Raw genomic sequence first — 12,506 nt, 5'->3', positions numbered from 1 at the left:
TGTAAGTCCTTTCTAGTGTGTTTGGAAAATGTGGTGTATAAAATGCTGAACACTGAAGATAAATTTAAACATTTAAACTAGTAACCCTTGATATTCTGAAATGTTTAAGGCTATTTAAATGATAGTTTTAGTATTTACAATATTAGTAACAGTTTAACGTTTCTCCTAAAATAAAACTGAAGATATCTTAAGACAAAGCAGATAAATCAATGAGATGTACAGTATAAGAGAATCACCCCTTAGTATCCTGAGCGTAGAGTAACCTGTCAGAGCCATAGCCTTGTGGCCAGCGACCAGACAACATGGGTTCAAATCCCATCTAAAGGTATTTTCCTGCTCCTGTTCAATTCTCACCTGTCCAATTGTTTCCTGTCTGGTGAAAAAACCCCATTGCAATAAAAAAAACAACAGCAACCTCTGAGTAGTAAAACATTTTTATAATGGAGTCTTGCAAGAGATATAGCAAGACAATAAAGAGATCTCCCATGTTCCTCACACGTTTCTCTCCCATTGTCATTTTGGATCCCTTTCTTTCAGAACTTTCTCATGTCTCAGTTGTGTCTACTTCTATTTCTCCTAAGGATTTTTAGGAGAAATGTCTGAGACACTGTTCAGACTAAAATGAGAAATACATGAGGATCACAGCTAAGTCTCCAGAGGTTAGAAAGAGCAACCACTGAGCAATAAAATTTTCCTATAATGGAGTCTTGATAAAGCTTGCAGCAATACAATAAAGGAGATATTCAGTTTTAACTTTTTTTTTTCCTCAAATATTTCTCATGTCTCATTTGTGTCTATTTCCATTTCTCCTAAGGAATTTTAGAAGAAACATCTGAAATGCTGTTGATACTAAAATGAGAGGTATATGAGAATCCCATCTACTGTAAGTCTCCTGAGCTTAGGAAAAGCAACCACTGAGCAATACATTTTTCCTATGGGTACACTTCCAGCTGTAGTAACATTAACTACATATCATGTATCATATGAGATATGACACATCATGTCACAGTTCAGTATGATTGCAGTTCATACAGTAATTTCTAAATATATCTATTGTTCTATCTGTCTACCATCTGTCTGTCTATTGCTCTCTTGACCTGTAAGAAATATAAACCTTCAAACTTTTAGGCTTTTTAAACTTTATCTTTATCTTAAAAAATTTTAAGGTGAAAATGTATATTTTTTTGAATTTCAATTTATTTAAATTCTATGTTCTAATATTTAAATTTTAAACTTTGTTACCTCAATTCAAATTAATCTAATTTAATCTCAATGTATTTCTGAATGGCATATAATCCTGACATTGACTTTCACAACAACTACACTTTAGACTTAACGACTTTGTTTTAAATCAAATATAAGTCTGCATCAAAACCAACATAAGTGTGGGTGAGATATTGGTAGTATTTCTAAATCAGTGTGTGCAGGGACTGTTTAAAATGCAAAGCTTGTATGTTTTTGGCAGAAGCACATTAATGCTCACAAAAGCTTTGATGTTTTGCATGACTATGCTTTTGTTTCATGGTGAAACATGACCTTATTTGCTTCTCCACACATCCCTGCTAGCCAATCCATAGCCAATTTTCGAACTTCTAGCATGTTCATAATGTCTAAGAAAAAGCCACCTTTCCAATGGCAGCTATAATAAAAAACAGCTAATTATGCATTAGCATCTAACAAGTTTGTGTTAGAGAATGGCAGATAAATTTAAACATCTCCCTAATGCTTATCTGAGGCGAGCTGAGCTGCCAAGCTGAGCTGAGGGATCTCCTTTCGTTTCCTTCAATGAAATATTCAGGTTCACATCAATACAGACAATCAAATATAAAACAGTCTGAAGGGATATTTCCGTCAGGTTCAGAGAATGGTGAAAAGAGGTCCAAACAAGATAGTTTCTCACTTTAAATATTGAAGACTGTGGTAACGTTACAGGGTAAAGCTCTCACCGAAACCCCAACCTCTTCAACCCAGCATCTAAAAAGTTCTGCTTAAAATACCATTCAACAAAGCAATCGAACGCACTGCATCCGTACACAACTTTCAAGTCACATCAATGGGTTTTCTGTGCTTCTCGCAGTGCCAAACACAGTAGACCACATAACTCCAGGGTTTGAACTATCTCAAGAAAGCTAACTTTTTATGCATATGCTTTTTATTCCACCCCCGTAGAAATGAAATAAATAGCCTCCTTTACTGGATCAAAAACAGCCAAGTCTTTTTCATTAGCTGCATTGTATACCGAACACCTGAGCAGAGGAGCAGAATTATGAGAGATAAATAAACACTGCTGCACCCATGTGGGCCTTCTTCACTTCCTTTCATTCTCTTTGTTCCATGCTATTCTACTAAATAATAGAGCCCTGGCATGTACCGGGGGCTCGACAGTACCAAACACAAGATTAAACCAATTTTTACCTTTGTGCTGAGAGAAAGAGAGAGAATAAATAAATGATCCAATACAGTTGGGGAGAACTCAAGTTGGGGCTTGGCAGATTGTTTTGTTGGATCATTCCTGGAGGGCCACGTTCCTGCGCAATTTAGCTCCAACCCTAAGTAAGCACACCTGAATCAGCTAATTAAGGTCTTGATTAGGATAAGATGGGCTGCATACTTCCATACTATAAAGTAGGCGATAAACAGTATGTGATTGGAGTGGTACATCCAAATATAGAGTATTCATAAAACCGTAGGTAAAAAAACTACCCGGATGACCTACTATTTACAACAAGATACTGAATAGTGAGAATCTAATGGACACTTTTCTATACCATGAGGCCTGGGAGAGGATTTGTGAATGGCAGTGAAGTCACACAAGTTGATGCTGTAAGTCACACGACAGTGACAACATGATTGCAGTACTGTACATCCAGGTTACATTTATACTACACAAATTCATACTATATAGAACATATTTGTTAAATGGTCACAAAGAATGTACTTTCAAAATAATTTACAAGAAGTATAGCATGCGCTTGCCACTAAATCTCAACACATTTACTGAATGCTTATGCTTTGTGAGATTTATGCAATCTGATCAGACTTGAGGTTAAATTATCTATTTTTTGTCATTGGATATCAGTGATCTGTTTATTTATTTTCAATTTTAAACATTTTTATATCTCTTTGTAAATGGAGGATTTTTGGACACAATTCATTTAGATTTCTAGTTTTTTTTTTTTTTTTTTTTAATCTAAGGTAAATGTTAGTTTAATTTAGACCCTTGACTTGTGTTTAATTTTTTAATTCATGGAATTCCACAAATTACATTATTCATTATAATGAATAATTCAGCAGAACCATTCCATCTAAATTCAGAGTTTGTTGCTGTTCTTTTCTATTAATAAACATAGGTTATAAAATATAAAATTATCATCATTATAGCAAAATTGTCAAAATTCACACATTCACACAAAACAATTCATTTATTACTCTACTTAATGATAATAAATAAATAAATAGAAATTACATAGGGTCGTCCTACCCCAGTGGGGCTGCTTTGATGATTTTCCATTTTGTGCATTAACACAAAATCAGCAAATACATCCAGTTATTTCCTTTAATAGTACTACATTGGATGATGCATCTTTATCATGTGCATACTAATCTCATTTTTAAATATGGTTTAGTAGTAAAAAAAAAAAAATGGTTACAATTTAGCAGTAAATGCACACTGTTCTTAACTTATTCAAACCTTCCAGTCAGGTGTTTTGGAGCAGGTTGAGTTATAACTCTGTAGGAAAGTGGCCTTCCTCAGAAACAAAGAGCAGAATCAGATATCCTTACTGAATCTCAACTGGTAGAGCATGGGACGACAAGGTAATGGGTTCAATTCCCAGAGAATGAATGGCCTGAAAATGAATGCAATTTTGGTAAATGTGGGCTAGAACAAAACCATCTCTCCTTTCCGTACAAACACATTGGGTAAAACCTGTAGCAGGTATCCTGCAGCCTCCACGGCAACCTCACCCATGCAAATGCCTCTTGTACAGTCACTCATGCATCTTTTTTTCTGCTTTGCAGGGCCTGTAGTAGCTGCACAACACCATTACAGCTACAATCACTGAAATATAAACTCTAATAGTGCTGGAGGAAAAGTTTACAAGTACACTGGGAAGGCAGCTATAAGAGCTACTTTAAAGCTGTAAGGGAAGGGACGGGCCCGTCTTCTATCTTTGACGGTAGAAGCGAGTATTACTGTCAATCAAACTAAAACCAAAAAAGTCCTAGTGAATACAAAACATATAAATTTGATCTTGTTTTCTTTCCTCAGCTACATTTTAGGGCATCTTTGCGACATAGTGGACAGACTGGGATTGGGATAGCCATGACATTGGTTCCTGAGACTGACAGCTAGCTTTGGGATGCAGACAGAGTGACAGTAGTACAAAGGCAGGGAGGCATCTTTGTTGTGTCAGAGTTCGCAACAACACTGTGACTAAATAATAAGATGAGACGTGCCTCATCAGAAATGTGTAGGCTGTGTTGTTGTGAGACTTCGCTCAAGAAGAAAAGATAGTATGCACTATTCTCTTTGATGAAGAAGGTTTTGGAGTGCTTGCCCTCTGGACTCCTGATGCCACTTTAGCTTTCTGTGGCTGATATATGTGGATCCCAGCAGCCTCAACCATGTCAACCAGCTCTCTCGCAATGTTTTTTCAAATCCTTTACAACTTCTGAAGCAGGAGGCTAGAAAGAAGCCAGTGCAACAACAGTTTTAATGTTGTAATACTCTGCAAGATTAAGCACACTTCACCATTGTGAGTATCCTAAAGCAGATGAGTTGTCTTTCAGCCTGACACATGAAGGGAAATGGAAGAATTCAACGTTATATGAAATTCACACAAATAAGAAAAAAATTAATATATTAATAATTACACTGAAAAAAGGGTGTAGTATTTACTTAGAAACAACTAAAAACATTGAATTAAACATGAAATTTTGAAGTAGACAGATTGAAATTGTATATTCCTGTAAAATGTTTTAATCTTTATTTACATCTTTGAAAAATCTTTTTTTTTTTTTTTTTTTTTACAGTTTATGGATGTAGATAGATGGATAGATAGATAGATAATAAATTTAATTAAACTTTATAAAAATATAACGTGCAAGACATAATATTTCATTATTTAAAAAGAACTGACCACCTTTAAAATACTAACTAAGGACAGCTTAAGACAGACAAGCAAATAAGTAAATAAATAAATATTTAAAAAGATTTCCACACCTATATTAATTGATTTTGATTTACAAACAAGGAAACAGGTGATCTGCTGTAACACAATATGCATTTTTAAAAACTAATTTCCTTGGAGTCACCCAATGCAAACTGTTCTCGTTAAGGGAATTAATGGGGTTGCTAGGCAACCAAGTTTGCTGGCAGGTCCCAGGCAGCTCCTTAAGTAACCCAGCAGCCTGTGTGGGTCGCGATGGTGCGTGCCCGTCTGCTCTGGGGCTTCAAGTGCTATCTGACATTTCAAAGACTTTCAGCGTAATTCATTATGGATGACTTCCAAGGCCTGATTAAAATGATTTGCTCGATAATAATTTAACCTACTGATTTTCCATCTGTGAGACTTGACAAGATTTTGGAATAGAATTTATACAGAGAAACAATAACAAGAACTCTGAAACCCAAAAAGCGAAAAGGTGACACATAATAAATACACTCTCATATATATATATATATATATATATATATATATATATATATATATATATATATATATATATATATATATATATCCCAACTCATAACTCAATCTTGAATTATTCCCTTTTTCCCTCTTAAATTAAATTGGAAAATAATTTCTTTACACAACCTGACTTTGCAGAAATGGAGCTACATAGACCATGGTAGTTAATTAGGTTCTTGGTATCATGAGTAATGATAGATAATATAAATGGTCTGCTCTTGGGGAGAAGAGATTTCATTTTCATGAATGTTAATGAACTTGTGAAATGTGTTTTTAACATTTCAACATTGTAGTGTGCTGGTGATCCTGGTTGTTATTCAACAGTGATAATCTAATTAAAAAAATACAGCTCTATCAGAGAAATGTGATCTTAAAGGATGTTTATATAGGAAAATAAATCATAAAAACATCCACACTGTACTAACACTTTGCATCTGAAAATACTTCAGTCCAGAAGTTGGTTGTTGAACCAACATACTGTAAAATATGAAACCCGATCTTGTTTATTTCTAAAACAAACCCATCCAAGTGCAATGACCTGAAATAACTTGCTATTCTCAGTCACTCCGAGCAAAGTCACTTCATGAAGGCTTCCCATCACTGGAGGAATCCATTTCGAAATCACTTGAAATATGTCCTCATTCCTTAACTGTATACCCCTTGTTTCAAAGAGAGGAATAATCCACTCCAGATAAGAGAATCAGAGCAGCTCTTTCGCTCAAAGAATAGAGTAGATCTCTCCAAAGCCACACAGTCAAGCTTGTCAGCACAAAAAGCCTTTTTACTTTGAGTAATTACCATTTCTCTGCAATAATTATACCACCTCAACTCTACTACCCCTCAAAGACTCGCCTTAATGTACAGGAAGCCAAAAGGCCATTCCTCTAAAAAGCCTCGCTACTTAAGTCCTTTTCTACACAGCCCATTAGTCTCTATTAATATTTGACAGTCAAACAGTTTTTGTGGAAACGAAAAATGATAAATTTACATTGGAAGTAGATGTACTGGTGTTAACTTTTCTAACAATATAAGTCTTTAATGTCACTTTTTTAATATATAAATTTAATGTCCTTACTGGATAAAAATATAAATTTCTCAACAAAAAACAAAAAGTATATATTTACTAGGACTGGGCAAGTTGCGTTATCGCGTTAGAGCATTAATTGATTAACGCAGACAATTATAGTCTGTTGCTCACTGGCTCTGAATACACATACAGATAAACCATGGGTCACAGGAGGAGTGGGATGTTGATCAGCATCATCACGCGTCTCAACCGATGAGTGCATTAGGGGTGGCCCTAAGACTGCAGCAGCGCTCACATGAAGCGCTCACGACTTCACAAGTGGGAAATAGGAAGTATCCGATAGCATGTGAAGACAGCAGAGAATAAGCGTTCTCACTCGAAACAGTGGAATGCAAAATTTTGTTAACTTTGTGGTTTATTATTTTGAGCCGTTTGGGATGCAGTAACACACAGCCCTCTCACAGTATATTACTTTACAGATCTATCAATTTTGCTGCTCAGAGATGTTCACCCAATCATGCTGCACGCATCATAAGTCTGACACTAAATGGGTGCCGTGCCCGAGCCCAACTTAACCGTGCTCTGGCCCACCTCTTCTCGATCACACTGGTCAAACGCACTCGGGCATGGTTAAGATTGCCTAATGTGAGTACACCCTTATTCTCCTGCATCCCGAACACATGAGTCTGCGCCCGCATCGCACTCGCCCATCAAGTATTGTCCCACGCCGCACTCTGCTGCGTTGGGTCCCGCGATGCGTGCAGGTCTCTACTCGGAAGGTGTCTGTTATAATCGAGGCTTGGTCTCTGAGCATAACTTGTTTTTCTATAAAATATTTTCTATAAAAACGTTAATGCCCTGGCAGTGTAAAAAGCTTTGGTTTTATATTTAATTTAATTACAATAATATTTTAACTGCTACTATGTAAAAGGAATAGTGCTGTAAAAAAGCACCTTATTTGTTAAAGTGTTTGCAAACCAAATGTTACTGCACTTTTGTTCATATAACATTACTTTTAAATGAAAATAGTGCACAATACACTACTTTTGAATTCATTATTTCATTTTGTGCATAATGCGATAAATCGTGATTAATCACAGAAAATAATGCAATTAATCGCGATTAAAAGTTTTAATTGTTGCCCAGCACTAATATCTACTGAGCCCAAACTTTTGAACTGTAGTGTATACTACAAATGATTTCTATTTTGCAAAACCACTGTTGTTTTTAACTTTTTATTCATCAAAGAATCCTGAAAAAAGTATCACAGGTTCGAAAAAAAATATATATATATATTAAGCACCACCTAATAAATCAGCATATTAGAATGATTTCTGAAGGATTAGCTGACACTGATGACTGATGTAATGGCTGGAGAAAATTCAGCTTTGCATTACAGGAATAAATTATATTTTAAAGTATATAAAAAATAGAAAACCATTATTTTAAATTCGATAATCTTTTTTACAATATTACAGTTTTTTTTCTGTATTATTGAACAAATAAATGCAGCCTTGATGAGAATAAGAAACTTCTTAAAAAAAAAACATTAAAAATCTTGGCAATGTATAAATTCATTTGAACGGAACAGTAAGTAATTAGAATAATATTATGTTATTGTTGTAAGTCTAATTTTTACAAATGGCAAGTCAACAGTTCTAGCAGCTATTGCCATCCAATTATCTGTAGTTAGCAAGACACACAGTCACTACCAAATATATGGTCATTTTGAGCACCATATTTGCACCCAAATTCATAAATAACAATCAATAAATTATGTAAATATTGTAAAAAAAATGTTTACATAGAAAATGCCCCCCAAAATAGCATCTGAAAGTATTTTAAGCTAAATGTAAAAGTATATAAGCAAATCAGTGACAGGCAAAGTCTTCAGTAACAGGCAAATGACATTTATGTTAAAGAAGAGACCAAACAGTCTTTCCAAATAAAACCTTTCACAAAAATAAGTCTGTTATCTTGATAAAAATCAGCTTAGTAAAAATAAGACAAAATGCATTAGCATTGATCACTGAAAGCTCCATATTGGTTGAGCAGTCCTGTCTGGCATACACCAGCCTATCCAGAAATTCAAAGCTTAGAGGTTTTTGTTTGTTTGTTTTTTTGTTTTGTTTTTTGCTGCATGGGGTGTACTGGCCTGGTTTTAGGGCCATGATGGGATCAGGTCACAGACAAGCCTGGGATTACTTTTAGGTGGTGGCACCCTGCAAATTCACTCTAACAACCTGGTGTTGGTCCCATTGAAACCCATTAAAATTGCAATACGATGGCTTGCAGTATAAGTAGCCAAGCTCAACTGCTTTTTTGTTGCTGACGAGAGCCCATTTCTGGACAGGAGTATTAATGTAAAACTTTTAAAACAGCTGCAAAGAGAAAACAACTATTTTTTATTCTATTTATTTATTTATAAAAATGGACAACTTCACATCCCTTAAATCCATCTTTAAAGTTACAATCCTGCTGATGAGTCACATCAAGAAGGTGAAAACCTGGCAAGTAAAAACTCACAGGAGTAACCAAGTGGTAGGTACAGTATGTATCCACAATGGCATCATCTACCGAAAAACATGCCAACAGTTTCTAGTAACAAATCACCTCAGCTTCTATGACATGAAAAGTGAAACATAAGACACCTTGGACAATTTTTACAAAACTGTTTCTGTAAAACATTCCCACCAAAGAAAATAAAATTTCACTGAAAATTCAATTATTTTATTTATTCTACTGCTGTATTAATTGGGGATTTGGTTACCGGGCATGAAAAAATATACTGCTGTTCGGTGATTTTAACGTTCATGTTAGCTGCACTTCTAAACCATACTCTGCAGAATTTTTAAATTTGATTGAGTCTTTTGACTTTACTCAATGGGTTTCCAGTCCAACACACATCCATGGTCATACACTTGATCTGATATTAACCTATGTTTTTTCAATTTCAAACAGTGAAATCAGTAGTAAATATTTTTCTGGTCACAGATTGGTCCTCTGTACTGTCCCTCTTATGGGCCTTAGAAATTCGAATCCTCAGAAATCCTCAGACTCGCTCTTTTACTCAACATTTTAGTGAAGAATTTTCTGTAGCCTACCGTGATGTATGCACCTCTCTGGAGTCGGAATCTACTCTGTTTAATCTGGGCACTGATGCACATCTTAATTTTTTTAATTCTACTTGTGCTGACATCATGAATTATATTGCCCCCTTGAAGTATAAAAATCATAAGCCTGTACCTGTGCCTTGGCACACTGAACCTGCATGTACTCTGAGACGGACTTGCAGACAGGCTGAACGCAAATGGAAGAAGGACAGATTGCAGCTTTATTATGAAATTTTGAAAAACTCCTATAACATGTTCCAGAAAATTGCAAAGGCTGCAAAAAAAAAAAATATTTGTCTGAACTTATCACAAATAATTGTCACAAACCTCAAGTTCTGTTTTGTACTATTAATTCTGTCTTATATCCCTCTGTGCATTATATTCTTGAGCCCTCTACTTCTCTTTGCAACAATTTTGGGAAGTTTTTTTGCTGAGATGATCACAACATTAAGATCCCAGCTGTTTAATTCAATATACATTTTGCATGATGTTCCATTATGTTCTTCTACCTGGCCTGAGTTTGAGCCTATTGATTTGATTTCATGTAATGAAATTGTTGGTCACCTAAAACCAACTATCTGCCCTCAAGATATAATTCCACTTATTTTCCTTAGACAAATCATGGACACAGTTGGTCCTAGTCTGATGTTGGTTATTAACAAATGTTTGTCTACTGGTTCCTTCCCTAACAGTCTTAAATGTGCTGTGGTGACGCCTTATCTTAAAAAACCAAACCTGGATCCTTCTTCTTTTTCCCATTTTCCTCCTATTTATAATCTATTCTTTATTTCAAAGATCATTGAGAAAGTTGTATTGACTCAATTACAATCTTATTTGACTGTTAATTCTGTTCATGAGATGTTTCAATCTGGCTTCAAAGCTTTACACAGTACTGAATCCACCCTTTTAAGAGCCTCAAGTGATATCTTTACAGAAACTGATCCTGGGTAATTCATGGCTTTAGTTTTATTAGATTTGAGTGCTGCTTTTGATTTGATTGATCATGAGGTCCTGTTGACACATTTGGAGACATCTGTGGGCCTGCGTGGCACAGTCTTACAGTGGTTCCATTCCTAACTGACAAACAGATGTTATAGTGTTCGTATTGGTCATCAGTCCTCCTCTAGTTTACATCTTAATTGCGGAGTGCCACAGGGATCAAACCTTGTGCCGGTATTGTTCACCCTCAGATCTATTTTCCTTTAAAGCACAATGATAAAAAAAGGCTTACAACCGCTGTTGGCCTGTCTAGAAGAATTTAAGATTAAGAATTTAAGATTAAGAATTTACTTGGCTCTCAAGTCATTTTCTAAATTTAAATGAAAATAAAACCGAACAATTCTATTTGGGCATAAGGAAAATTGTGTGTCAGAGGTTGACTGTGGCTCTCTGGCCCCATATGAAACTCAGTGCGCTAGAAATCTGGGCGTTCTGTTTGATCACAACTTAAAATTTTACAAACAGGTAAGTGCTGTTGTAAAATCATGTTTTTATCATCTCCATCAACTTTCTAAAGTAAAACCCTTCTTATCACAGAGTAATTTTTAAATGGTGATCCATGCTTTTGTAACAACTCGCTTAGATTATTGTAATTCACTTTGTTAAGGTGTTTCTCTCCCATCTACAGCTAGTGCAAAATGCGGCTGCTAGACTTCTTTCTGGTACCCACAAGTATGAGCCTGTAACTCCTGTTTTATCTGCATTGGACTGGTTACCCATCAAATATTGAATTGATTTTAAAATTCTTCTATTTGTGTATAAAGCCCTCAACAATTTGGCCCCTCAGTACCTGACAGACCTGCTTTGTCCATACACCCCTTCTAGAACATTGAGATCTTGTGATCTCTATCTACTCATCGTGCCTAGATGTAGACTTAAAAAAAGAGGTGATCGTGCTTTTGTGACTGCAGGTCCGAAACCCTGGAATATTCTACCTCTTCATATCAGATTAGCCCCCTCTATTTCTGCTTTTAAGTCTGCTCTAAAGACATATTTCTTCTCTCTAGCTTTCAATACCCCTTGATCATTGGTTCAGTTGTTGTTTTGTTGGTGTTGAGTTTTAAATTTGATAGCCTTGTTTTATCCATCTTATTTTTGAGTTTTTTATTCTATTCTGTGCAGCACTTTGGTCAACTTTGGTTGTTTTTAAATGTGCTCTACAAATAAATATTGTTTTGTATTGTATTATAGCAGGAAAATCTTGAAAAAAAAAAGGTTTTATTTGATGGTGTATGTTGCTTTTCTTGAACAAATAAGCCAGAGAAAAGTAGGATATAGTGGGTGATTGACAGTTTATTGAAAGATCTCAAGAACTGGACACAAAAGAACATTTTTGTTGTTTCCATTTGTGATTGAATTTGCATTATAGAAGGCATATTATAAAAGGTGCCACATGTCTTACATTTCAAAAGTTCATTCTTGATTTTTACAGCTCTGAACACTGGGACCAAACAGTAGAATGACATGTAAAATATGCTTCAGATTTCATGCTTGTAATCATATTTTTGAAGCCATAATATCAAAGTGCTTGTTTAGCCAACAGCAAATGATGAATGACTTTCACAAATAGACATGTAAAATTCAATTTGCAGCTGTCAGAAAATCTGATGTGGATTTTTTTCAAAAGACACAATCTCTTTACAGAAGAGACAAAGTGTCTTCTGCGTGGGGATG

General features: G+C 35.3%; 1 protein-coding gene across 6 annotated transcripts in view; it reads right to left on the bottom strand.

Moving 5' to 3' along the window:
- The window catches only part of LOC109087162 (protein sidekick-1-like), a 290,401-nt gene that overhangs the window by 131,326 nt on the left and 146,569 nt on the right, over positions 1 to 12,506 (bottom strand). The window contains exon 1 of one of the 6 annotated variants that reach the window (XM_042721198.1): positions 2,416 to 2,601. The exons of the other annotated variants lie outside the window; for them this stretch is intronic. Within the exon in view, the coding sequence (XP_042577132.1) occupies positions 2,416 to 2,510 (95 nt within the window). The 5' untranslated portion in view covers positions 2,511 to 2,601. Of the gene's footprint in view, positions 1 to 2,415; positions 2,602 to 12,506 lie in introns of those variants that run through there. 6 annotated transcript variants of the gene reach the window in all.

Source organism: Cyprinus carpio, chromosome A3, assembly GCF_018340385.1.
Source record: "Cyprinus carpio isolate SPL01 chromosome A3, ASM1834038v1, whole genome shotgun sequence".
Classification (NCBI taxonomy): Eukaryota; Metazoa; Chordata; class Actinopteri; order Cypriniformes; family Cyprinidae; genus Cyprinus; species Cyprinus carpio.
This window is presented reverse-complemented; position numbering and strand designations above follow the sequence as displayed.